Source organism: Cavia porcellus, unplaced genomic scaffold, assembly GCF_034190915.1.
Source record: "Cavia porcellus strain 051 isolate PalLab524CR breed Dunkin Hartley unplaced genomic scaffold, mCavPor4.1 scaffold_18, whole genome shotgun sequence".
NCBI lineage: Eukaryota > Metazoa > Chordata > Mammalia > Rodentia > Caviidae > Cavia > Cavia porcellus.
Genome location: NW_026947501.1, coordinates 53,298,064 through 53,325,536, shown reverse-complemented (window position 1 = coordinate 53,325,536; position 27,473 = coordinate 53,298,064). Strand labels below are relative to the sequence as shown.

The window sequence follows — 27,473 nt, the reverse complement described above, 5'->3', positions numbered from 1 at the left end:
GCTTGTGTCCCTTTGTGACATGCCTGCTCACATGTGCTGTGTATTTTCTATGGGGCCATCTGCCTTCTCCTTGAAGATGTCTGGAGATTCTTCAGATTCAGGTGCGAACTCATCAGATAATGTAGATCTGTTTTATTCTGGGTAACCTTTTGCCTCTCTTTTGTTTTTTAGTAACTGGATTTTAAGTAGCCTTCATTTTTAAATTTTCTTTTCCTTTCTTTTTTGAGACAGGCTGTTTTGTAGTTCAGGCTGGCTTTGAACTCACTATGTAGCTCAGGCTGGCCTCAAATTCACAGCCATTCTCCTGCCTCAGCGTCCTGAGTGCTGGGACTACTGGCGTGTGCTACCACGCCTGGCTGCCTTTCTTATTTAGAACTGTAATTCTTTTTTTTGTAGAACTGTAATTCTTTAGGAATGTATTTTTTTTTAATGTAAGTTGGAGGTTAAGTTTCTGTAAAAAAAAAAAAAAAAATGGGTCACTGTGTTCCCTGTCACCTTGCAGAATGGACTCCCTTCCTACATTTAAGTGTTCCACATGCTCTCAGCACATTAATAAATGTAAAACCTCCCTGGAACAAAAGTGTGGCTCTCGGCCTAGCCGGGTGCCACTTCCAGAAGAGCCCATTTCTCACTGAATGCGACAGTGTCCTCCCCGTGCCCGGACTCTGTTCCCCTGGTTTGTTGATGTTTCCTTGCTAACAGACCACACCAACATTGCAGCTTGAAAATAAGTTGGTATCTGTTAATGTGAAGCCCCTCGTTCTGCCTCAAGGCAGCCTCGGTCATTTTTACCTTTTTACCTAGGAATTTTTTGGAGTTGTACTTGAAAAATTGATGTTTCTTTTTTTTTTTTTTTTTTGCTTTTGTTTTGAATTTTGATTTTTTTGAGACAGGATCTTGCTATGCAGGTCAGGCTGGCCTTGAACGCACTATGTAGCCCAGCCTGGCCTCCTGCTCACAGCAATCCCCCTGCCTCAGCCTCCTAAGTGTTAGGCCACAGACGTGCGCATCCCACCCACCCCCACCTTGGCCCCTTTGTTTGTTTATATCTTCATAATTTCTTTCTTTCTTTCCTTCTTTTTTGTATCCAGAATTGAATTCATGACCTCATGCCTGGCAGGCAGGTGCTATATCCCCAGCCATCTTCATAATTTCTTTCAATAATTTATAATATTTTAATTAATTTAATAATTTACAATAATTTTTGTGGAGAGGTTGTATCCATTTTCCTTATACTTATTTTTAGGTGCTTGGTTATTTTATGTATTAGTTTTCAAACTTTTAAAATTAATCTATTTATTTATTTATTTGGTACTGGGGTTGAATCCAGGGGCTTAGGGCTAAGGTATATTCTCTGTGCTTTTAAAATTATATTTTGCTTTCGATTTTTTAAAGACAGGGGCTTGCTACATAGTCCAGGTTGGCCTTGAATTTATGATAACCCTCTTGCCTCAGCCTCTTGAGTGCTGTGATTATAGGTATGTGCTACCTTGCCCAACTTATATTTTATTTTTTTGTTTTAAGACAAGATCTCACTAAATTGTATGGATTGGGATTGAAATTTTAGTCCTCCTGCCTCGGCCTCCTGGTGGCTAGGATTGTAGTCATGTACCACTATGCCTGACCCCTTTTAGTTTTATTTTGAGACAGGGTCTAACTAACTCCTTAAGTTGCTTAGGCTGAGTCTGAACGTGAAACCCCCCTGCCTCAGCCTCCTGAAGTGCTGGGGTTACAGGTATGGTCCCCCATACCTGCTTTAAACCTTCTGCATTGTATGTTTTGTTCTTGCCTTCTTTACCAGTGGGGCTGTCTGGAATCATGTCGAGCTGTGATAGTCAGCACCCCTTGGGTCTGGGGGAAGGTTTCAAAACCAATCCTGCAGTGCAGTGATGGAAGGCTTACCTGACGTGTTGGAGGCCTGGGTTTGCTTCCTGCCACAGAAATAAAAATGAAGCACAGAGAAGCTGTAACAGTGTCCCACACCCGAGACCCTGGCACCCTGGGAGCCGAGGCTTGAGAACTGCAACATGAGCCCAGCCCAGGCAAACTAGAGACTTAGCGAAAACCTGTCTGAAAATAAAAGATAAAAAGAAAGGGCTGGGCATGAGGCTCAGTGCCAAGGTGCAGGGTTCGATCCCCAGTCCAGGGGGAGGGGGACAGGGATGGAGACAGAAAGAAGCAAGTCAGCCAGCTTGATCAGTGTGTGTGATTCTGCTTGTTTTTTGGTCTGTTTGTAGATTTCCTGTATCAGTCAAGGAAATCCCCTTCTGTCTCTAGTTTGCAAAGGGTTGGCATAATGAATAGATGTTGAATTTTACCATATTTTTTTCTTTTTGGTATCTGTGGCGATGATGAAATGATTAATCTCCTTTATTCTGAAATACACTGATTATATTTGTTGCGTAACTGGAATAAAACTCTCATTTATGCCTTGTTATCCCGTTAGCATCTCACTAGATTTAATTTGCTAATATCTTTATGAAGAATTTCAGCACCACCTTCATGAGGAGATGGGCCTGTAATTGTTTTTCCTGTTATTATAAGATGTCATCAGTTTTTTTTTAATGGCAGGAAAAATAATTGTATAATAATTAAGTCTTTTCACTCTTGTATTTAATATCGCAGTTTAGCTGAGCGAGTTTGAACATATCTAATAACATTTGCCCTCTTCCACCCCTTCCGGCTACCTGTCTAATGGCTGTGCACGCTCTAACGTCATCTCTGCTGCTGCAGGAGTCTTTCCTCCTCTGCAGGCTTTGATACCAAGGTGTAGGAGGATTTAAATAGCATGTGGACCTCTGGAAGTGGAAAGTGATTCTGGGACAAAAAATGCTGGCTTTCACTCATTTGGCTGGGCCTGGTGCAGGTGTAAATGAGTGAGTTAGGCTGGGTGTGTTGGTGCACACTTGTAATCCCAGCACTTGGGAAGCTGAGGCAGGAGGGTCACTGTGTGTTTGAGGCCAGCCAGGGCTGCATAGTGAATTCAAGACCAGCTTGGGCTATATATGGAGACCCTGTCTCCGAAAAGAAGTATTAGGTTAGTTCAGCAGAACTGTGTATTTGTATTCCTGCCAAGTCCTTAGCAGAATTTACTAGGGCGTTGTCACGGCCGATGTGGCATGGTGTGGCTTGTTGGTGAGGTGTGCGGTGGCTTGGCTGTAGGTTATTAGCTGGTGGCACAGATAGGCCCAGGAGACAAGGCCGAGGGACTCCTGACACAGAGCCAGAGGGGAAGGGCAGGGCAGAGGACACTGGGGGTAACGATACCTGGGCTGCTCCTTGGACTCGCCTGGCCGCCCCGTGCCCTGCTTCAAAGGAGAGAGGCTGGGCCGGAGTCCAGGTCACCCCAGGGCCAGCTCAAGCACCTCACACTGCTCACTGCATGCCCCTCTGGCCTTGCCTTCTCACCTGTGCTTCTTGGTCCCTGATTGCACATGTAGAACTGTGTGTCCTCCACCTGTGTCTTCCAGCACGTGTTAGGTCTCAAATAGGTAATTTCAGTTTGTTGTTGTGAGACAAGGTCTCTTATATAGTTCAGGCTGGCCTTGAATTCATGGGAATACTCCTGCCTCAGCCTCCTGTGTGCTGGGATTCCAGGCATCCACCGCCATGCCCACCTAGAGGCTTAAAAGAACCTTTCCTCTCTGATCCCTGTCTCAGTGTTATGAAGATGTGGTCCCACACAGGTGCACAGGAATTTCCATATGGCACAAGGAGGAGGACACAGGTTAACAGCTGAAAGGGGACTGTGTGTGCCAAGGTGGTGCCTAATGAGAGGGGAGGTTCTTCAGTATGTTGCAGTCCTTTGAGGGTGGTGATGTAGCTGAGGGTGGGGTGCTTTCCCAACATGCACCAGGCTGTGGGTTCAATCCCCAGTGCTATGAAAGGAAAAGAACAAAAAACTTTTTGTAGCTGGGTGATGCGTGCCTGGAATCCCAGCACTTGGCGGCTGAGGCAGGAGGGGCCATGTAGTAGTCCCTGTCTCAGAAAACAAAAGACAAATAAAATCCAAAAAGCTTTTTAATATCTGAAAACATACAAAGAATGCGAAATATCTAAGAAGCAGGGCCAGGGATATAGCTCAAAGGCACAGTGTCTGTCTGGCAAGTGCAAGGTCCTGAGTTCAATTTCTGGTACCAAAAGAAAGAAAGAAAAAGCAGGGTACAAGCTGTCTACATGATGATCTAATTCATGGTAGAAATATAATTTTACCTGTGCATATTTACTTTAAGACACTAAAAAGGCAGGTTCAAGGCCAATTGAACTACACAGTGAGACCCTGTCTCAAAAAATAAAAAAATAAAAAAGAGACCTTGGATTTAGGATCATTCGGTTGATTTACAGGTAAATACACCAGTCCACTGGAGAAACTTACCTTTCCGCCCCTTGCAGCTCTGAGCTCTACCCCTATGGAGGTTAAAGAGTAGATGGCATGGTGGCGTACACCTGCAATCCCAGCACGTGGGAGGCTGAGGCAGGAGGATCACGGGGTGGCCAAGTTGGAGGAACAATGTAAGCTCGTGGTCACTGACCGCAGTGGCTTCCAGCCTCAGGTCTCCAACTAGGAAGCGATCGATTCTGTGAGGAAATGCAGACTTTTTTAGATAGTGCGGAAGGGAAGGCACGTGTTTCTTTTCTGACAAGCACTGAAAACTTTAAACCAAAGGCCAAGCAAGACACAGACAGTGTGAAGAGATTTATCCGGCAGGCAGAGGTAAATCATTAGTTGTAATGTTCCATGTTCCTAAAAGTGCTAGTGAGATGCTCTTTTGAAGATCATTAAAGTGGAATGTGAAGAAGTGCCCGGAGCCAAAAATGCGGTAGCAGTCCTGAAGAATCCGAGAGAAGCTCTTGCCCAGAGTTTTTGTTCATGTTTTGAGATAACCGTGAAGTTGTATATTCAAGCTTTGGTGTTTGAAATTGCAGTCATTGCTGGGTGTGGCGGCGCATGTGTGTGACCCCAGCACTGGGGAGGCTGAGGCAGGAGGCCAGCCTTGGCTATAGAGTGAGTTCAAGGTCTGTCTGAATTACCCAGCGATACTGCCTCAAAAAAAAAAGGGTTGCATTTGTGCCTGGGGTACAGCTCAGAGGCAAACCGCCTGCCTAGCAAGTGCAAAGTCCTGAGTTTGACTCCTAGTACAAAAAAAAATTAAAAGTTGCAATTGTTTTATTTGTTCCTAGGGTTACTATTTAAAATTATTTGAAAATAATTTTCAGATTTTTTTGTTTTACTTTTATATGTTAATTTAAACGTAAAAGTATGAGTAACATCTTCACTGAGTCATAGGTAGGTGTGTGTGTTAACAGTTAAATTTTAGCCAGGCATGGAGACTCATCCCTGTAATCCCAGCCCTGGGGAGGCTGAGGCAAAAGGCATAGGAGTTCGAGGCCAGCCTGAGCTACACAATGACTTCAGAGCCAGCCTGAATGACATGTCTCAAAACAAAAAGGGTTTCAATTTTAGTATATGGTTTGTCCCATAAATCCTAAACTTTAGAAGTGAGTTGCCTTGGGCAGGGGAAGGGTGGATTTAGCTCAAGCCTGGCAAGCGGGTGGTCATGAGTTCAATCCCTGGTACCAAAAAAAAAAAAAAATTAAAAAAGAAATGTGGGGGTTGGGGATTTAGCTCAGTGCCATAAGCACCTGCCTTGCAAACAGGCAGTTGTGAGTTCGGTCCCCCGTACCGATAAAAAGGAAAAAGACCCCCCCCCCCCCAAAAAAAAAAAAAAGAAATGTGGGCCAGGGATTTAGTTCAGTGGCATAAGCGCCTGCCTGGCAACTGTGAGGTCGTGAGTTCAATCCCCGGTACCGGAAAAAAAAAAAAAGAAAGAAATGTGTTGCCTAAAAAGCTCCAGAGGCCTGGCTTCCACTTAAACCCTCTCTGCGTGGAAGGCTCTTGCAGAAGTGGCCTCCTCACAGCTTGTCCTCTGGCATCTGCGTGCAGCCTGTGTTTCCTTTTTCTCTTTTACATAAATTTTAGGAGGGCACTAACATAAAGCATGCAGACAGATTCTCCATGCATCAGTACTGCAGTCAAACCTGGATCTTCAGTGTTTGTGCATTTGCTACAAGACTCACATCGTCTCACTCCCAGTCTGTTCAAAGTGGCCTTGCGTGCATTTGTTCTGCAAAGCTCAGCGGCATAAGCGCCTGCCTTGCAAGCAGGCAGTCGTAAGTTCGATCCCTGGTACCGATAAAAAGGAAAAAGACAAAAAAAAAAAAGTAACAAAAAAAACCTCTTTCCTAAGTTTGTTAGAGGAGGGTTTTTGTTTGAAAGGTCAGGAGTGTTGTGTTCTTGCTGCCTGCAGGATGCTCAGAGGAGCCCAAGCCCAGGGACTGAGGAGTCTTCTCCCCAGCTGCTATTATAAGGCGTTGTTAGGTTTTTTTTATGGCAGAAAAAATAATTGTCATCACTCCCCCACTTTTTTTTTTTTTTTTTTTTTTGGTGTGAGCTATTGGACCCAGGCCTCAGGCAGGCTAAATTGCACCCTCCTCCGACTGAGCTGTAACCCCAGTGAGGCAGGATTACCCATGATTTTGATTCTTCCTTCTACTTTTATTGTCAGTGTTGAAAAAGAAATCACGTAAGAAGTAGTGACAAGTAAAAGTAAAATTTGAAAAAAATTGAGGAATTTAGCATGCCAGGTAGCGGACCGTAAAGAAATCTCTAGTTTCCAAAGTTGTGGTTATGTTGTTGTTCTGCTTTGCCAAGAAGTGTTCTTTTGGGCTGTGCATGGAATTATGAAATATTCCCAGGTGTCATCACACAGCTTGTCCGATGAGATCTGGGCTTTGCTTCCCAATGAGCAGGGGTTGAGCTCGAACCAGCCTGGTGGGGAGGGGTTCTTTACTTGCTAGAGAGGTGAGGGTGTCATTAGCTTATCACTTCTGCCCCCTCCTGTGCCTGGTGTTTCCTGAGCTAGGAGGTGACTGCTAATCACAGTAGTCAGGGGCATCCTGTCCTAGGGTCCACCCCAGCCCCTGGGGAGGCACTGACCTGTCCCTTAATCCTGTTGTCAGCTTCCCAGACCCTGGGCTTTCAAGGTAGCAGGAGCAGAGGTCTCATACCACTGTGACCTTGATCTGTGGCGGGCAGCTATTGGGACTTCCCTGGGGATGCCACCTCTCGCCTGCACAGATTGGTGACCAGGGAGATGGGAACCATGATGGGCCCCTGTTGAAGGTGTAGACTGAAGGGGCACCTCATGGTGTGGCCTTCTTTTGGGGGGGCCCTTTTAAATGATCATGTCCCTTTGTGCAGCCCAGGTTGACTGTGAAATGGGCTCCCCAGTAGCTGGAACTGCATGGTTATTCTTTTTTGGGCGGTGGGGGGATGGGGACCAGGAATTGAACTCAGGACCTTGTGCTTGCCAGGCAGGCGCTGTGCCGCTGAGCTGTATCCTGGCCCTACATGTTTACTGTGAAGGAAGTTCTCCAAACTTTTGCTCTCACACCCTATTAGGAAAAAAAATTCTTTTCATGTGTACCCCATTCATTCAAATACACCATGCATGTCCTCCTTCACTACTACGCATTATAAAGCAGTGTTTTCTTTTCTCCTTTTTTGTCTTTTCAAGACAGGGTTTTACTATGCAGTTCAGGCTGGCTTTGAACTCATTTTGTAGCCCAGGCTGACCTCAAACTCATGGCAATCCTCCTGCCTCAGCCTCCAGAGTGCTGAAATTACAGGTCTGCACCACCACACCCAGCTCTAAAGCAGTTTTTTAAAGAAGATGAAATGGCTATATTTGAATTTCTTGCTACTTTATACGATCACAAAGTCTCTATTCTCTTAAGACACAGAGTACTGTACAGGTCCAGTGGGATTTGCCCTTAGTGACAGTGGCGGTAAGCCTGTTTCGGTGTTCTCAGCAACAATTTTGAATTGTTTTGGCCGTCGCCTCCAACCCGGCTGGGGTGGCAGTGCTCCTGGCCTGCTAGGGACCACTGGGAATGCGCACACTGCTTGCAAAACAGAAGTGAAGCTTCTCTCAGGTTGAAAAGCGCCCGCGGACAGAATGTGGGCGAGCGCCCCCTGTAGGGAGAGCTGGGATGGTGCCAAGTGGGCTGTGGTCCTCCCCGCGCCCTGTGTCCTGCTGGGGGTGAGCCTGCAGGTAGGTCTCCGGCAGCCTTGCCCCCTGAATTCTCCCCAGGTGAACACGGCGGCCACATCTCTTGCCTCTGTGGCAGCCTCCTCTCACTTTTTTCTTTTCTGCTTTTTTGTCTTCCCCTTTGTCATTTCTTTCCGCTTATTTATTTAGGTTTTTGAGATCAGGGTCTCACTGTGAAGCCCAGGCTGGCCTGGAACTCACAGCCATCCTCCTACTCCAGCCTCCCAGGTGCTGGGATTACAGCAGGCTTGCCCGCCACCACGAGGCTCTTCACTCTTACCTCTGAAATATGTACCCCTGTGCGCGGTATTTTCACGGGCTGTATGTGTGGAATCTGGATACTTTTACTGAGCTTCACTGTATACTAAGCCTCAGGTGAGGGAGGCACTGGATGACAAACAGAAACCGCTAAGCCGGACTGCTGCTATGAAGGTCTCAGAGTTTCTGTCACTTTCACCATTGCAGGGACCTTCGGCCCAGTGACTCTGCTTTTACAAGTGTACTGCAGTCTCAGGGTGCTGCAGGACACACGGGATTTATTGCTCCATTGACTGCAGGGGCCCTCGTGTGCCTCTGTGTGGGGAAAAGGGTCTGGCTATCCTGGCCGGTGTCTCCGGGGGCACGGAGGAAAGTGAAGTGGACAGACACCCTTTTGGGTTGATGTGCAGTCTCATTATGTTGTCCAGGCCGGTCTCAAACTCCTGGGCTCCAGGTGTCCTCCTGTCTCAGCCTCACAGGTAGCTAGAACTACAGGTGTGTGCCGTTGTGCCTCGCCGAAAGAGACGTATTTATGCCAGGAATGTTTAGAAAAGGAGAAATGGTTTAAATGGAAGTCACCCATAGCAGCCAGGCATGGTGGTACGTGCGTCTCTTACCCCATGACTCAAGAGAGGCTGAGGCAGGAGAAGCCAGCCTGGCCTACATAGTAAGTTCAAGGCCAGTCTGGACTAACTACAGAGTGAGACCCTGTCTTAAATAAATAAATGTGAAATAAAATATAAAAGAAATTCACCCTTATGCAAAATACATATCTTTCAGTGTCTTTCCTTCTAGGAGGTCAGTAATGAACTGTGTTGCTTTCCACTCTGCCCACTAAAAGTAGTATTCTTACCAAATTTCTGATTATGAAACTACATAATGCCAGGTGCACTGGTGCACACCTGGAATCTCAGCACCCAGGAGGCTGAGGCAGGAGGGTCACCAGCAGTTCAAGGCCAGCCTGAACTACATAGCAAGATCCTGTCTCGAATAAATAAATAATGAAAAATAAAGTCGAGTATGAAATGCATTAAACAAAAGTGGAAAGAGAAGCGTGATCACACTTTCCGTACTGTTTTGCAACTTTCGCTTCACACACGCTGCAAATCACTGTCCCTTTCCACCTCTGGAGGTCTGAGTCAGCCTCTTAAGTGACTGCACTTCTGGGTGGTAAGGGTCACTCCCTGCCCTCCAGTACACACCCTTCGGGTCAGCGGCGAGCCGCTGAGCACAGGATTTTGCACATGTGCTTTTGGGCCCTGGGTGCCACGTTTCTCGGAGTTTAGAAGTTCTGGTGGCTGGCGGTGCTGTGAGTTCCTCCGCCAGTGGGCACAGCCGAGCAGGCCGCTGTTGGCTAACTCGGTCAGTGGGGGGCGGGGGTGGGGGCGCGTAGAAATGCATTTAGTGAATGTGTTTTAATGCGTGTTTAAAATGAAGCTGACAGTTTCTGGGGGGCTTCTACACCTTTGTATAAAACAATGCACCAGGCCAGGCATAATGGTGTAGCCTGTGGAGGATGATCGCAGGTTCAAGGGAGAAGTAGCAGACTGTCTCTCAGGAATAAAAGCGCTTTTTTTTTTTTTTTTTTTTGATACAGCATTGCACTGTGCAGCCCAGGCTGGCCTTGAACTTGATCCTCCTGCCTCGGCCTCTCAAGTGCTGGGAGTCCAGGCATGTGCCACCGCACCCACCTATAAAAATGTTTTAAAAGGGCTGGGAGGTGGCAAAGTGCAGGGCTTTCTGCCCAGGTGCACCGGCCCTGGGTTCCACCCCCAGCAAGGAGGGCGGCAAAAATCCAGTGGCAGCCCAGTGTTTTTAATTGAATACTCTTATTTTTCTACCTCGATTCAGTATGTTAGGTTTTGTTATTTATAATATTCCTAATTTGCTGGAATTGACTTCTAAACTCTTGTTGTTTTCTCTGGGATCGTACTGTTTATTTCAGTCACTATGGTCTTATACTATATTTTACTTTCTGTGCAATTAAGGGAGCAGATGTGGTGCTGTGCACCCATAATCCCAACCATTTGGGAAAAGTGGGGTCTTTAATAGCTCAGTTCGTAAAGTGAGACACTATAGTGGACTGACTGTAGCCAGCAACTCAGGAGGCTGAGGCAGGAGGATCACCGCAAGTTCAAGGCCAGTCTGGGCTACATAGTTCAAGGCCAGGCTGAACTACACCTGTCTCAAAAAACCCAAAACAGGGCTGGGGGTTTAGCTCAGCCGTATAAGTACCTAGTTGGCAAATGCGAGGTCATAAGTTTGATCCCTGGTACCGAAAAAAAACCACAAAGCAATAAAAGCAAAAGCAACCAAAACTAAACTAAACCAAACAGCCCCTCTGCAGTCAGACTTGACTCCTGATGGAACGGCCCCCACCCTGGCCCCCCATCCTCCTAGCCAAGGTGCTGTGCCTGTGCTCCTCAGTCCCTGGGCAGCTTGAGGGTAGGGCAGTGACAGTCTGGGAAGGGACAGCCCTGCAGCATCACTGTCCCCTGCTTCGGCCTGGTGCCTGCTGTGCCCTTGGGGCTAGGAGTCATATGACAGGGAGGTGGCAGTGGTCTGGGCCCTCTGTCCACTATGTGCTCAGGTTTGCCTTTTTCTTTCCCTGCTAATTTTTTTTGTTACTGAGGATCGAACTCATGACCTTGTGCTTGCCAGGCAGGCCCTTGTGCCCTGAACTACATCCCCGGGCTCTTTGTTAATTTTTGAGGCATGATCTCACTATGCACCTCGAACTCCCGGTGATCTCTCTGCCTCAGCCTGCTGAGTACGGGGATCCCAGGTGAGTGCTAGCACATCCAGTTCTGATCCTGCTTTTTGCAGCCCCAGAATCCCTGGGTGCCCTGGGTCCAGTGTGGCACAGTCCTCCTGCCTGCTGGGCTTCTGGCTTTCCACAGCCTGCTGGCCCTGTGACAGCTGGCCCTTTGGATGGAGGGAGTGGTGCCCAGGATCCCTGCACAGGATCTGGCTGGTCTGCGGCCTGTGCATCTGGCCGGGCGTCCACTCCTGCAGCCTCACTGGCTTGGCTCTATTAATAGCCCCATAATCCTGGCTGTGGCTGGGCTGGGGAGGAGTGGGGAGGGGACTCGGGACATGGGCGTCTGGCCTCCCTGGCACAGCTCCCTGGGCTGGGGACCCAACTCGGGGCCCCGTGGACTTTCACACTCCACAGAGGGCAGTGTGTTTCCCTATAGTCCTGGGGCCACTGTAAAAAAAATTACGTGCGGGAGGAGGCCTGGGCATATGGCCAGAACAAGCAGCCCACGGCCCAGGCTGGGGACCTCCTTCTGTTCCTGCTGGGGGTGTGGAGACCAGGCCAGCTGTCTGGGTGCTGGTGTGCCAGGTCAGCAGGGGCAGAAAGATCTTGCAGACACCTGGGGTGTGTGTGGGGAGTTGAGGGCATGAGCCGAGAGGGTGACCGGGCAGAGCTGTTCTGTGCCCTCCAGGCCCCCGGACTTGTCACCTGTTCCATGGGGGCTCTACCTGGGAGACTGCTCCCACCCAGGTCAGCAAAGTGACATAGCGGGATGCTGCCAGCCCACTGGAGGTGGTGGGCAGTGGAGTTCCAGGGGCCCTGGAGTGTTTCAAGGGTTGACTTCAATGAGTGTGTCTGTCTGTGTGGCTCTAAAATCAACATAATCGATAAAGGAAAGTCTGGAATTTCTGTATAGAAAAACATAAGAGAAAACAAAATCCATCCTCAGACAGCACAGGAAACTGCTGGCTTTGATCAGCGATAGGGGAGTGGATGCAATTTCATATGGCTCAACCAAATAGTAATATTTACTTTATTTCCTTGGTTGTTTTTCTGTGACTAAGGACTACTTTGAAAAATGTGGGGCCAGGCATGGTGATGGACACCTCTAATCCCAGCAGCCTGGGATGCTGGAGCATGAGGATTGCAAGTTTAAGACCAACGTGGGTAATTCAATGACTTAATGAGACGCTGTCTTGAAAAAAAAAATTAAAAAGGACTGAGGGTTGTAGCTCAGTGCAAAAGCCCTGCTTCAGGCCCCAATACTAAAAAGGAAGGGAAGAAAGGGGAGGAGGGAACGGAAGGAAGGTCTTCCAGCCGGAGGTGGATTTTCTTAAATTTTCATGCCTCATTTCTCATCCTAACTCTCCCCAAAAACCCAGTGGAAGGGATAGTAAAGTAGAGCAGCTAATAAAGTACAGTTTTATACTGGAGTGCCTATGACAAGTGTAGCTGGGGGCAGCGGCGCACGCCCAGTGTGCCAGTCGTCTGGGAGGCTGAGGCAGGAGCTGGCCAATTCCAGCCCAGTCTGGGCAGCAGTTTAGTGAGACCTCGTTGCAAAGTAAAAAAAATTAAAACAGGGCAGGTCGTAGCTCAGTGTGAAGATCGTGGGTTCAATCCCCAATCCAAAAAAAGAAAAGTTCCAATTCGAGTCCTGTATCAGCCCATATATTCCAGTTTGTGTGTGCGCGCGCGAGCACTGTGCACGAGCATGTGTACACGCACACGCACTGCTAGGGCGCTAACCCAGGGCCTTTCCCTTGAGAGCCTGATGAATGTCCTGTCCCAGCCCCCGACCTATTTGCTCTGAGCGGTAAATGAGCAGCCGTGACTTGCGAAGTGTAGAAATCCCGGCCATTTGTCTGTCCAGCCTGCATCACTTTCTCTTCTCCTCCTCGGTTCCCGTCTTGTCCCTGAACTCCCAGTGTGAGGAGTCGGAGAAGGGGCCGCGGGGAAGAGTTTCCCAGGGGGTCGGGGTGCGGGTCTGCAGGTCCTGGAGCCAGATCCTCTGCCTCGGAGGTGCAAGGGACAGTAAGGTGCTGCCCCTGTGGGCAGCAAGGCAGGCAGCTCTGGAGCCCACGACGGCCCAGCACAAGTGAGCGACTGGCCCGAGGCTGGGCCTTTGTGGGGCCTTGGTGCTGAGCCACCAGCAGCGCGGGCGCCCCAGCTCACGGCGCGCACGGCGGAGGCGGAAGGTGCGCTTGGGCTGCACGCTCCCTCTGGTCACGCAGGCGGCTGCCACTAGAGGGCGCCCACGCGCGGCGGTGACGCCCGCGAACAGCCCGGCCTGGGGCTGGGGCGGAGCTCGCGGTCTCCCCGTCTCTCCTGTCAGTTTCTCTTTGGCACCTCAGTTTTTCCTCATTTTTCCAGGGCCGAGATGGCGCCCAGGGCGTACCACATCTAAAAAAGCGCTTTGCCGCCGAGCCACACCCAGCGGCTCAGGTTTTGGGTTTTTTTAAAAAATATTTTTTTGTTATTTGAACAAAACTTAATTAGTTTCTGTAATCAGACCCCGGGGATAAGACTATTGGTATTTTGGACCAGTGCTTTCCCTCTGCACAAATGGGACAAAAATAAGTGTGATATTTCTAGGCCAGCATGGCGTGTAATTTCTGTACAGTTCAGCTCAATATGTAAATTAGGATGCTTTTTTCCATTGACTGCACACCTAAGGTTTCATGTGCATATGCATACATACATACATAGAGAGACAGGCAAACATGCATGACAGCGCTGTGTTGTGCATCAGTGGTAACAACAGCGTTTTCAAGTTCCTCAGTCATCTGAACAAAGTTGTAAGAATACCCAGCATACTCCATTTAAAAAAAAATAGTGTTTGGTAATGCACACCTGTAACCCCAGCAGTTAGGAGGCTGAGGCAGGAGGATCACAGTGAGTTTGATGCTTAGTTGTGGGAGACAACTGGAGTGACTCCTTGAATACAGAACAATTGCTGTAACTTTGATTATATGGAGACTGAGTTCCTTACACTGATATGTACAGAGCTGGCTATGGTATTTCCTTCTCTCTTCAGTTAGCTCTAAGATTGCAAATAAGGCTAAGGAGGTACTGGTATGTAATCTCTAAAGCCCACAGACAGTCTCCTGTCTCCTCACATGGCGTGTAAAGGATATGAGCACAGCGGGGTGGTAGAGTCATCAGCTCCAGGAATGTCAGCTGGGTAGGAGCTCAAGGTAAAGAAGCTGTAACTCCCCAGGGCACAAAAGCTTATATATCAGAAACCAAAGCAACAGCCTCCTCAGACAATTCTTTTCCTGCCTTAGTTGAATTATGCAAATTGATCTTCTGCATATCCTTACCCCTCTGCATTTTGCAGAGATGCTTTTCTCCCCACCTGGCCAGCCAGCTCAAGTTTCGTAATTCCCGCCATCCTCGCTGTCACTCATCCCTGAGCCACCCCCTTCTTCACAGGATTATTATCCTGGGAGAATGCTGGGAGAGGCCTAGGATCAGGACCTTTGTCTGTGCATCCTCACAGGGATTGGATGTAGGACTCTTGGTTCCCCGTAACTTGGAACATGTCTTGGTATTTTTACTCGCACCAAGGGTTGCATTGGAGGTGACAGAAAGGAATTAACTTGCTGAGATTCCAATAATGTTTCAATGGAATTACAAACTTTTTGGATTGTAAGGAAGACTGGAAAAGGGAATTTCTATACTTGGATAACTACTCAGTATTTGGGATTACAATATTAGTGAGTTCTACATACATACATACCTACATATGTAAGTTATTTTACTTTTTTTATTTTTGAGAGGGTCTCGAACTCTTGGTGATCCTCCTGCCTCAGCCTCCTGAGTGCTGGGATTATAGGCGTGCACCACCATTCCTGGCTTTTACTTTAAAAAAGAAAATAAAAACCAAAACTCTAGAAAGCAGCAAAATTAGCTATATGTGTTATCATGTGCTCACCATCCCAGCCTTTCAGGAGAGGCTGAGGCAAGAAGATGACAGATTCAAGCCCAGCCTGGACAACTTAGTGATCCTGTGTCAGAATAAAAAAGAGGGCTGGAGATGTAGTTCAGTGGGAAGCCCTGAGTTCAGTCCCCAGTAACACACACACACACACACACACACACACACACACACACACAGACATACACGGTACAAGAAAACAGCCCAGCGTCTGCTGCTCTGGTACCTGGCGGTGCCTTCTAACATTAACTTCTCAGTCACCATCTGGACACACAGGGCTCTGCAGTTTCACCCTGGGAAGGGCTGGGAAGAGCCCGGCCGCTGCTCGATACAGGAAGCGGGAACAGGGTGTATTTGTAAGAATGAAATCGAAACATGCCTCCCAGATAGAGCAGGGAGCCACACAGAGCGGGGAGCCAGGGGTCTGCACCCTCAGCCACTCGGCCCCTGCTCACAGCGTCTCCTGCTGGATCCAGCCTGCACCTTGGTTCCCACCACTTGCTGCTCTGTGCACATCCTGGCCTCCTCCCACCTTGGTCCACCCAGCTCTCCTGCATTCCCCCGCCAGGCCTCTCGTCCTGTTGATTCAGGAAGCTTCTGGCTTGGGTTGTGAGGAGGGTTGCCTGGCCCAGACACAACGCAAAACACTGCCAAAAAAAAAGGTGGCTGTGCCTTTTGTGTTTTTGTTTGTTTTGAGGCAGGGTCTTTCTGTGCATTTTGAGGAGACTTTGAACTTGAAGCAGTCCTCTTGCCTCAGCCTTCCAAGTGCTGATGTTACAGATGGACTGCCACCCCCAGCCTTTGTGTCTGCACTTTTGCAAGGGTTGTATCTCTCTAGGTTAAATTCCTGGAAGTAGAATTTCCTCTTGGAATGGTGGCTCACACCTGTAACCATTACACTCTAAGAGACTGAGGCAGGAGGATCCATTGTGAGTCTGAACTCAGCCTCCTGTGCATCTGAGTGACCTTGGCTCAAAGTAAAACATAGTTTAAAAGGTGAGGGGCTGGAGTTGTAGCTCAGCACAAAGGCCTTGGGTTCAATTCCTATTACACACGCACACGCACAAGAATTTCCATTTCCACAATTAGGAGCCTGATCTTGGGACACCCTATACACTCTAGACAACCCTATACTAAGAGTTTTTAGGGTGTGCCCGCCTGGAAGGTGCAGGACCTGCCTTTCATTCCTTGTCCCATCTGGTGACAGGTCCCTGGCCACCCAGGCCCGCTCTCCAAGGACACACCTGGGCAGCAGCCACCGGCAGGTGCAGAGCTACCTGTGTCTATCACAGTGGCTGCCACAGGTGTGTGAAGACTGTCACAGACCTTGTCCCCTGCATATGGCTGTTTAGGGGACATTTTTGCTTTTCTCCTGACTTTCGCAGACAGCCCACTCTGTCCTCCCTGGGGCCCTGAAGTCGGTGGCCCTGGGGCTCTGCAGCTGGGAGGACTGGTGACCCCACTCCTGAGTGTTTCTGGTCTCAGCATGATCCCTGAACCTTCACTTGGGATGAGGAAGCCATGCAGGGCATTCGATGTGACTGTCACCGACCCCAGGGCTCTTTCTCATATCCTCATATTTAGGGCACGCGGTCTAGCTGCTGCCTGCTTGGTTCCTTTGGGGGCTGGAGGCGTTTGAAAGCAAGACCCAAAGCAGCCTCTGGGAGGGCTGGGTGCCAGCCCGGACCCAGGCCTCTCCTGCTGCGGTGTGAGGGGCCCCTTGTGGTTAGTGACAAGCTTTGCCTGCAGCCTAGCTGCAGAGGGCTCATTTGCTAGGGGCCTATGGAACCAAGAGCCCCACCCCACCCCCTCCCGAATGGGCGGTATGGGTCTGAGTCCTGGGTGCGTGGCTCTGGGCCCTCTGCTTGGCTGGTACCTACAAAAGCTGGCCAAAAAACAAACAAAAAGTATGTGTTTAAATTTTACAATGTATTACATGCACAATGTGTGTACCATTGTTGCCCCCTAATGGATGTGTTTTGAAATTTTGTTGTAGTTTTTTTCTTCCTCCTCCTCCTTTTCCTCTTTTTCTTTTCTTTTTATCTTTGAATATCTTTGAATAAAATGGGTTTGAAAAAACAAAATAGAATGAAATGTATTACAGTAAAAAGGCCCTGCTGCCCGGCCCCCTCGGAGCCTCAGATCCCCCAGACCCCAGCTCTTGCCGCTTTCTGAAGCAGCTCTGCAGGCTGCTGTGAGGGTCTACACAGGGTGAGATTTTAAAACTACAGTACAGGCTGCTGCCCGGTGCTGTCTGGGGAATAGCAACTCGTGATCATCCCACTTTATCAGGTCGGGCACCTCCCGCTCTTCCCAAAGTCCAGATGACCGTGGCAGGGAAACATTTTGGGTCCGTTTAGGACATCGAGGCAGCCCGTACAGTGCAACTAAAGACCCCTGGGGAGGGACTTCCGGAAGGGGCGGAGCGATGGATGAGTTGTGTTCACTGGGAGGGGAGGGTCCTGGGGAAGCCTGGCGCTGCATCTCTCACCATAAGACAGTAAAAAAAATGTAAGCACGCAATGTGTCTCCTGACCACCCTGCATGTGCTGCAGACCCAGGGCCACAGTCTCTTTGCAGTATGGGTCTGTCCCCTCCCCAAGAGCCCTGGGGACCAGCGCCAGGCAGGACCTGGCGTTGGCAACCTCTTTAAACACGTGGCCCTTAGGGAAATACATTTGAAAGGACTTTGGGTCTCCTTTGGCATAAGAGCAATGTCTGTTTGCAGCAGAAGCATCAGAAAAGGTGGGAAAAAGGGGAAAATGCCTCCACCGACCCAGCTGGATGCCTCAAGGCCCTAAATGAGTCACCACTGCTTCGAGGGGTCCCTGGCCTGGCCCTGTCTAACTGTGTCATGCCCGCAGGGAAGTCGCACCTGGCCATCGTGCAGAAGGTGAACAACGAGGGTGAGGGTGACCCCTTCTACGAAGTGCTGGGCCTGGTCACCCTGGAGGATGTCATCGAGGAGATCATCAAGTCCGAGATCCTGGACGAGTCGGACATGTACAGTGAGTTCCGCCCTCTCTGCGGCCATATCCCTGCCGGGCTGGCGCAGGATCCCTGAGCTTGGGGACATGGAGGCGGGAGCTGGGAGCTGTGGGAAGCAGATTCTAGAATGTCCCTCTGCTCAGGGAACCGAGTCCTCAGGTCCAGTCCTTGCTCTTGCAGCTGACAACCGAAGCCGGAAACGGGTGTCTGAGAAAAACAAGCGCGACTTCTCTGCCTTCAAGGACACTGACAGTGAACTCAAAGTCAAGATCTCCCCCCAGCTCCTCCTGGCTGCTCACCGCTTCCTGTCCACGGGTAAGAGGCACAGGAGGGCCTCTTCTGCTGGCCAGAGATGTCCAGGAGGAGAAGGCTGGACCTTGGGGTGCTTTCCCCGCAACCTCTGCTGGGAGGGAGTCCAAACGCCTCTCTCGGGGCTCCCCTGGCTGGCTGTTTGCTGGTGTGAACTTCCGGGGCAGACAAGCAGGTTTTGAAAATAATTGTTTGGAAGCTAGGCGTGATGGCATGTGCCTGTAATCCCAACAGTCAGGAGGCTGAGACAGGAGGATTGCTGCAAGTTGGGGTCATCCTGAACTACAGAACAGGACCGTGTCTCAGAAGGAGGGGCAGGAGGAGAACAGGAAGAAAATGAAAGAGAGATGGGTGGGCACTGGGAGCACCAGAGGGTTCCTTGCATCCCACACCCACCCTCCAGCATGGACAAGGAGAAGGGGCTCACAAGGCATGGCGTGCACCTGCCCTCTCAGCAGCCTGCAGAGCTCAGGGAACCCATGACGTCGTCCCACTACCTCCCTCCCCTCTGTGTGTGTCCTGTCTCTCCCAGGAATGGATCTCTTGATCAAAGCCATTTCTCTCTTCTCACCCCAATTCCAAGCTCCCCCAGTGAGAAACCGAGTGGCAACATAGGAAAACAGATGCTGAGCCCAGCATGGTGTGCACAGCTACAATCCCAGAACTCGGGAGGCTGAGGCAGGAGAATCACTTTGAGTTTGAGGCCAGCCTAGACTCCACAGCGAATTCAAGACTAGCCTGAACCCCACATAGTGAGACCTTGTCTCAAAAAGCCAAAAAGAAAAGAAAGGAAAGAAAAGAACTGCACCTGCTGACTCCCTCTGCTTCCTCAGGCCAGCTTCCATCCCAACCTTCACCTGCTGCAGGTGTGGCACTTCCGGTTGCCAATCTGCTGGGGGCATTAATGGGTTTTTGTTGTTGTTTTGTTTTTTCAGACAGGGTCTTGCTATATAGTTCAGGCTGCTCCTAAACTCACTACGTAGCCCAGGCTAGCCCTGAACTTGTGGTAGTCCTCCTGTCTCAACCTCCTGAGTGTTGAGATTACAGGCCTGGTTTGCGACATCAGCGTCACTGTGGGTTCTGTGGTAGTAATTACAGGGCCATCTGCTAAGCACTTTGCACACACTGAGAACACATCCTGCCACTGACCACACGTGCGCCCTGCGAAGTTGCCACCCCATGCACAGATGAGGACCTGAGGCCAGGCGAGCACTGGGCCAGTAGAGCTCTGTGCTCCGAGCCTGGGCAGGCACCAACTTCATTTTGGTGGTCAGAGCCACCCTGGCAGGGAGGCGCCCCTTTGGGGACAACTCATGCCACCTGGGGGTGCCATCTGGGCCCCATGTGAAGTCCCCTCTAACCTCCCCCAACAGAGGTGCCCCAGTTCAGCCCCTCCCTGATGTCAGAGAAGATCCTGCTGCGGCTGCTCAAGTACCCAGACGTCATTCAGGAGCTGAAGTTCAACGAGGACAATAAGTACTGTGCCCACCACTACCTGTATGCGCGGAACAGGCCGGCCGACTACTTCATCCTCATCCTGCAGGTGTGTAGTGGACGACCCGTGTCCCACCTGGCCCCTGGCCCCCTCGCTGTCACCTGCCCATGACGCTGCCCCACGTTCTCACAGGGAAAGGTGGAGGTGGAGGCCGGGAAGGAGAATATGAAATTCGAGACGGGCGCCTTCTCCTACTATGGGACTATGGCCCTGAGCTCCAGCTCCTCCGGTGAGTCCTCTGCCCACTCCTGGGAAGGGAACGGGTATTGCGGGGCTGGGGGAGGCAGCCGAGAGTCCACGTGGGAGGCCTAGAGAAGGCGGCCTGCAGGAGCACAGTGACCTGGTCCAGTGGCCAGAAAGGGCTCTGGGTAAAGTGCAAGTAGCAGAGGGGTCCTGAGTGTGTGTGGGGGCTCCCTGGGGGTCACTGGCTCCTAGCTGGGATGGGAAGTGGGAAGCCAGCAGTGACACACGGTGAGATTAGGATGAGGTGGCAGAGGCCGAGACAGGAGCCAAGAGCCGGCCAAGGCCTGCCTGCCTGGGTGTGTCACAGGTGACTTTGATTCACGGGTTCAGCCATTTGCCTTGGGGGCCAACCTGAAGGGTCCTGGGCTTCCCTAAGGCCTGTGGATGGCCCAGGGGAGGGAGCACAGCGCCCTCTGCCTCTGCAGCCCGGGTGGCTCAGGTGACACCAGTGCACTCTGGTCCTGCAGCCTGAAGGAGAGGACAGAGCCTCCTTTGTAGCTTGCCTGCGCTTGGGGGAGGTGGTGAGAGGTGTTAGCCACAGGTCCTGTGCCTGGTTTGTCACTGTCCCTTGACCAGAAGTAAGTTTTCATGCTGTGTTCCCCCCAGCCCATGAGCCTGGAGGGATATGGGGTCAGACATGGCTCTGAGAGAGCTCCGTGGACGCTGCCCAGATGCCTCTTGCCAGGGAGGACTTGGCTGCCTCTCCTGAGAGCACTGCACCGTCCAGTCAGGGAGGCTGCTTTGGAAGGGCTTTGGGGGGGCCGTGTCCTCCGGTGCTGCTGCAGGGTCTGCTTGAGCCCTGCACCCCAGGCCCTCAGAGGCCCTTGGCAGGGATGGCTGGGAGGAAAGGTGACTGCTCTTCTCGAACCCTGTGGGAGCATGGTCTTGTCCTTATCCTGTGGCCAAGTCCCGCCTCTGACCCCACCCAGGCCCCTGACCTCCTCCTCTTCTGCTCCAGTGCCTTCCACAAAGGGCTGGTGTCCGCCTGGCAAGCGGAACTCCCTGCTGTCCTGGCTCGCAGGTAACAGGCATGCTGGGGAAGTTGACACTGCCACCTGTCGTCCGAGCCATGCACTGCAGCCACATTAACCTCCTGAAACCCTGGGCATGCTTGGGGGCTGGCATGATCAGTGGGTCTGCTTGGCCTAGGGCCCAAGGCCCAGTTTTGGGGTATGCTGCCATGTTCTAGAAGGGCTTACCTGGAGGTCCTTCAGTCCTGGAGAAGGTGTAGACATGTGCATCCTGCCCCCAGGCAGGCAGACAGACACTTAGAGGACAGAAGGGGGGTGCAGGAGATGGAAGGTGCTCATTTGAACCTCTGGCCCCGCCATCTGCAAGCCCTGGTGCGGATGTCATGGCATCAGCTTTCTAACCGCTTCCTTCTGTCTGTCTGTCCCTGTGAGGTAGGGAGGGCAGGTGGAGGCTCAACCCTAGAGACCACCTGACTCCTCCTGTCTCAGCCTCCTCTCCTGGAGTCAGATGCAGACCCACCCCATAGCCCGAGGGGAACAGTGAGTGACAGAGCTGATGTCCCAGGAGTCATTGGGAGCTCAACTCTCAGGGTTCCTGTGTTTCGTCTGTGACCAGCACAGTGTGGTCTTCCAGGCACACGGTGTACACTGTCTGTGGCCTGGGCTGGGTCCCATTTCCATCACCTGTCTCAGGAAGCCCGGGCCAGATAGACACAGCCAGGGCGAGGTGGGCAGGCTCCTGCACGCTCCCCGCCACACCCCGGCCTACGCTGCTGTGCTCATGGCCTTGGTCCGGGTGTCTTTGAGCTCCGCGGGCCCTGACAGCTCTGAAACCTGTGGCCTCTGCAATCTCCCAGTTCATCTTTGCATAGCTGAGATTGTCTCTTTTCCTGCCCTGGTACAGGAGATTGAACCCAGGGCCAGAGCTCCCTAACCCTCAGCTCCTTTTTGCTTTTGAAACACAGTTTCAGTAAGTTGCCCAGAGTGGGCTCCTATCTTCCATCCTCCTCCTGCCTCAGCCTCCTGGAGTGCAGGGGTTACAGGCCTGTGCCACTCTGCTTGACATTGCAAGCATGCTGTACTACTTTGCCTTTTTAAAAAATAATAACTAAAAGGTAAATTAGAAGAATTCACCCACTGTCCTTTTCAAACCCTTCCAGAATGACTGTAGACTCTCTGCCTCTTGCTGTAAGCGTAGCCACCAGGGTTGATATGTTGACGTTCCCACCTAACACAGGAACATAAACGTGCCTGTTAGAGCACACAGTTCCCTTGCTAATTCTGTGTTTCATGAGTATTTATTGGAAGAGTCTTTATTACAGATGATTCTGTGACTTTAAAAAAAAATTTTTATAAAAACATTTTTCTGTGTTTAAGATTATACCCTTGCCAGGCATGTTGGTGCATACTTGTAATCTCAGAACTTGGGAGGCTGAGGCAGGAGGATCACTGAGAGTTCATTGCCAGCCTGGGCTTCACAGTGACTTCAAGGCCAACCTGAACTGTATAGTGAAACCCTGTCTCAGAGTAAAGAAAGAAAAAAGAAAAGTATTTATTGCTTTGTTTTAATTGTAAAAGCAACAGGTTATTTGGAAAACTGGGGAAATAGTAAAGTCTGGAGAAAATTGAAAAGCACCCTAATTTCATTACTCAGAGGCAGGATTCTGCTGTGTCTCTTTCTAGGGCTCAGTTCGGTATGTCAGCTCCCTGATTGTGTTGGTTGTAAATTCCAGTTCCCTGGGGTTGGGAGTGTGAGCCAGCAGCCCTGCAGCTTCTGCCTGTGTACAGCCTGGGTTCAGCCCCTCGCACTGCAGAGACAGAACAAGTCAATAAGTAAACTCACTTCCTAGGGTGTCAGTGTTAACTGCATCCCATGCTTCAGGTAACCAGTGTGAAATGCTACGTGATATCCCTACACTAATGTTTATGGCTTCATTTTTTAAAATTTTTCTTTCTAGAGCCTAATGAGAGAAATCACTAAGTCTGCTACTTTCATAAACCCTTCTAATAATCAGTCATGACTTCTTGTTGGGGGCAGTCATGGCTTAGTCACAGGACAGCCAGACTGCTTCCCAAATTTTATAAACAAAAGAAAAAGCAGAATCTGGCACAAGATAAAGCCATTCAGTTCAGTGTTCTGTGGTAAAAAGCTCCAGAGGTCACCGAGGGGCTGGGTGCATTGCATTTGCCACGTCCGCACGGTTGCTTGTTAGATTAGCTAACTTAGTAGTTGGTTAGTACCGTTACAGTCCACTAAAGCAAATCAGCTCCATGCACTTCCTGTTGGCTTAGGCAAGCCCACGTGGCCTCACAATTCATGGTTCTAAGCTCTCAAAACTCAGCCGAACAGTGCCTGGAAAGCGCGACATCATGAGTTCAATCCCTGGTACAACAAAACAGAAACACTCATAGCGGACCCTGTTCAGTCCCCGGCTGCTTTCCTCCATCCTCCTCTGAGTTCAGTTCACCACCATGTCAGGGTCTTCTGGAGGCCGGGGAGGCTGTACCGGCCCCATCCTGCACAACATGGGGACCACTGGGTGCTAGGATGGGGACTCGTGCAGATCTAGTGGGTGGGGTCACGTTCCCTGTGCTACATTCAGGCACAGCTGCAGGGATACCGTAGGACATGACAGGTGTGTGGGGCGTTCACAGGCAACAGTGTGGCTGTACACCCTTCCTTTCAATATACTGGGCCTTTTTTTTTAAGCGTTCAGTGTGTGTCCCTTGAGACCAGAAGAGTGGCTTGTCTGTTGTGTGAGGGCAATCATGGTGACTGATGACCCACTGGCATTGAATAAGTGGTTTCATAGCCTGCAGCTTTCTGAGTCTTAGGTTTATCTTTCTGGTTGCTTGGTTGGTTTTGGTGGCCGTTTTAATCCTTGTCATATGACATGTGAATGCACTAATCATCGGCTCCGAGGAGGTGAGACCCGGTGCAGGTAGAACTTCCGCGTACTTCTCTTGTGTCCCTGAGAACTGTGTCCTGCTCCTGGAGGGGTGCTGCGTGCAGGGCTGAGGTCAGGCAGGAGGTTGGTGTGGGTGCCGGTGTGGGCTTCCAGCCTGAAGGACTCTGCCATCCCCACAGACCACTCCCCAGCCCATCCCTCCACGCTGAGTCGCTCAGCATCCCTCAGCTACACAGACCACACCATGGACAAGTCCCCCACCAATGCGCTGACGGGCAGCAGCAACCAGCTGAGCACCTGCGTCCTGAGCCAGTATGTCTCCGACTTCAGCGTCCGGGCACTCACCGACCTGCAGTACATCAAGGTGAGCTGCCCTGGCCTCCCTCAGGCCAGCGTGCACCTTACTGGGTTTTTTTGAGACAAAGTCTCACTGTGTAGTTCAGGCTGGCTTTGAACTCACTGTGGAGCCCAGGCTGGCCTTGAACTTGCAGCCATCCTCCTGCCTCAGCCTCCCGAGTACTGGGATTACAGGTGTGCCTTGTTTACCTTGCTCTTTCTAAGGTTTCTGGGGGCCCCCACCTGTCACGCTGCACCCTAGGCTGGGTGTGAGGGCCCCTGACATCTTCATCGTTGCGCCCCCCCCCCCACAGGTCACTCGGCAGCAGTACCAGAATGGGCTGTTGGCTTCCCGTATGGAGAACAGCCCTCAGTTTCCCCTGGACGGCTGTACCACCTGCGTGGAGAGCGCCTCCGAGAAGTCCGAGCTGCCCGTGGCAGATGAGACCACCACTCTTCTCAAAGAACACAACTCTTTGCTACACAGAGCCTCCCTGGACAATGCCATCTGACAGGAGGGCCCGGGGTCCCCCGCCAGCCCCGCGGGGGCCTCCCAGTGGGCCCACACCAAGAGGGAGCCTATCAGGCTAGAAGGGGTGCAGCTCGGTGGCCTGTTACTAGATGGACAGTGTACGGCCCTGCAGGAACCTCCTGACAGCTTGGAGGTGGTGGCTGCCCTGCCCTGAGCCGCTGTGGCCATGGGACAGCTCTGAGAGTGGAGGCTGCTTCTCAGAGACTATTTCTAAACTATGCGAATTGCTCCTCTTTTTAAATACCATTTTGGCAAGGGAAGACAGGGTTAAGGAACTTTATGTAAAATAATTTTTTTTCCCAAAAGAAACTTCAGAAGAGGGGCATCCCTCCCCCCAGGAAGCAATAGCCATAATTTGTTCTCAGCTGTGCCCCACTGCAGCCTGTGTTCCTGCCTGGGGAGCTCACCCCTCTCCTGCAGCAGGGCCCAGCACCGGAGGGGAAGGCTGGCTCTTGGGAGGAAGCCAGGGACCAGATGGCATCACTGAAGCCTGGGTAGCTGTGATCAGGGACTGGGAACCCTCTTAGACCCAGGAAGCTCCCAGAACTCAGGCATTGACCCCCTGGGGAGCCCCCCTCTGGACTGCCAGTGCCAGGCAGGGTCTCTGGTTACCTTCTCTCTCTCTCTGCCCTCACTGTACCAAAGGCATCTCCCATTGTGGGGAGGGAATCGGGATTGGAGGTGACCTTTCTGGCATTCGCCTTGCGGTTTCTGGGGTGCATTTAGTCATAGGCCTCTGCGTCGTTGGCAGCTACTACTGCCCCCTTCACCCACACCCACAAGGAGTTGAGGCTCCATTCAAATTCCCTAGTCCTCATCCCCAAGCCTCAGTCCTCCTTGAGGGCTGGGGACCTGAGGACATATTAGAAGCCTCCTACGCCCTTTCCTCAGTGACTGCCAGGGGCACACTGAGCTCCTCCTCTTCTTCATGGAGCCCAGGAAAGGAGGGTTCCAGCTGAAGGGGTGCAGCTGGTATGCCCGAGCCCCAGGGTGAAGCCCCGTGGAAAGTGTACCCCATCCTGCCAGTGTGAGATCTATCCAGGCACTTTTTTCTGGGCCCAGTGAGTCCTGCTGCAGAGCACCAGGCTTCTGCTGTGGGGTGCTGGGGAGTGGGCCAGGCGAGGGAGACCCTGCTGGCTTCCGCCCGAGTGGCATTTCTTCACTCCTTTCCTTGGCCACGGGAGTCCTGTCACCCCAAGAGCTCTGCTCTCCAGATGCCCAGAGAACCCCAGCTCCTGGGACGGAGCCCAGCATGCCTGCCCCCTGGCAACACCGAGGTCTTCCCCAGGCGAAAGCCTGGAGAAAAGGCGATGGTCCCTATGGGTTCTCACGCATTGGGAAGCAACAGTACCCTGAGGTCCTGCAGGAAGCCCTCACTTTCTACAAGAGCAGCTCCCTGGAATCCTAAGGAGCTGGTGGGGCTGGGTCCTGAGAGCCCTGAGCACCTGTTGGAAACCATGCCATCCCCACCTGGTGGGTGTGTGAGGCAAAGCAGGCATACCTGCCCCCACAGCTACCTCTGCACACGCATCAGCTACCAACAGACGCCCCCACACTCTCCCACTCAGAATCACTTCTTCCAGAGGGTCATGATTATTTCCAAATATTACTGGTCCGATGACTTCCTCCTCTCAGTACAGCTTTTCACTTCCTTTGACAACCTTAGGTTCCTGGGCTGAGCCGTACCCTGGACCTGGCACGCTGCTCAAGTCTTCCTGGCTCAGGGGGACCTTCATACATGGCATCCAAATGGGTAGGCAAGTCACAGCCACCGTCACAAATGACTCCTATTTATTTTGCATAAGATTTTAATTTGTATATTTTTGTGATTTATTTTGGCATTGTTATGAGTTTGACTCTCGGGGAGTTTTCTTGTTATGACTCTTGTGTCTTTTGTCACAAAACAATGATAATATTTGCTAAACAATACATGGAATTTATTTTTGATTGGTAATAAAAAATGAAATATGTATAAATTTCTGTGAGGATCCATTCTGCATGTCTGAGTGCTGCCCATATTCACAGTCTACGGCAGGGACAGATGTGACTGTGGCTGGCTGTTGCATGGTGACAGGACAAGGGGTAATAAAGCCTTGTGAGAGCATCTAGTGAAATGCAAGCAGAACCACAATCTACAAAACATGTATAATCAAGATTGTTGTCGCAGGAGTTGGGCAGTAGTGGCCACAAGAAGGCAAAGTTCTCCTGCCACCGGCCAGAGTCCTGGAAACTTGGGCCAGTGGGGACTGGAGAGAACAAGTCATCCCCTTCCCTCTGGGATGGAGGGATGAACAGATCAGCTGCAACAGTCGGATCATGTTACTGGGCATCCTGTGCTCCAGCACCGGTGTACTTGCTCACCTGGCCTCTTCGCCAGCACTTACTGCTAGATATTAAAATACAGACCCGTGTACTTCCTGTTGTCTCAAAACTAGAGCCTAAGCAAGGACTTTACGTCCTTTCCAACACGGTCCCCGGTACATCATAGGCAGTCAATGCAGTTAGTACCTGGACAAGCATTGGATGCTGGGGAACACGTAGTTCCCATAACCTTGACCCAACCAAGTCAAAATAGCTAAGGAAACTGGACCTGGTGGCACAAGCCTATAATCCCAGCACTCAAGAG

General features: G+C 50.9%; 1 protein-coding gene across 2 annotated transcripts in view; it reads left to right on the top strand.

Moving 5' to 3' along the window:
- The window catches only part of Cnnm4 (cyclin and CBS domain divalent metal cation transport mediator 4), a 36,669-nt gene extending 9,846 nt beyond the window's left edge, over positions 1-26,823 (top strand). The window contains exons 2-8 of one of the 2 annotated variants that reach the window (XM_013154489.3): positions 17,929-18,072; positions 18,233-18,367; positions 19,735-19,904; positions 19,989-20,085; positions 21,058-21,120; positions 24,159-24,343; positions 24,630-26,823. In XM_013154489.3, the coding sequence (XP_013009943.2) occupies positions 17,929-18,072; positions 18,233-18,367; positions 19,735-19,904; positions 19,989-20,085; positions 21,058-21,120; positions 24,159-24,343; positions 24,630-24,827 (992 nt within the window). In that variant the 3' untranslated portion in view covers positions 24,828-26,823. The remainder of the gene's footprint in view (positions 1-17,928; positions 18,073-18,232; positions 18,368-19,734; positions 19,905-19,988; positions 20,086-21,057; positions 21,121-24,158; positions 24,344-24,629) is intronic. The other variant, XM_003471715.5, reaches the window with a different exon arrangement.
- The last annotated feature ends 650 nt before the right edge of the window (positions 26,824-27,473 follow it).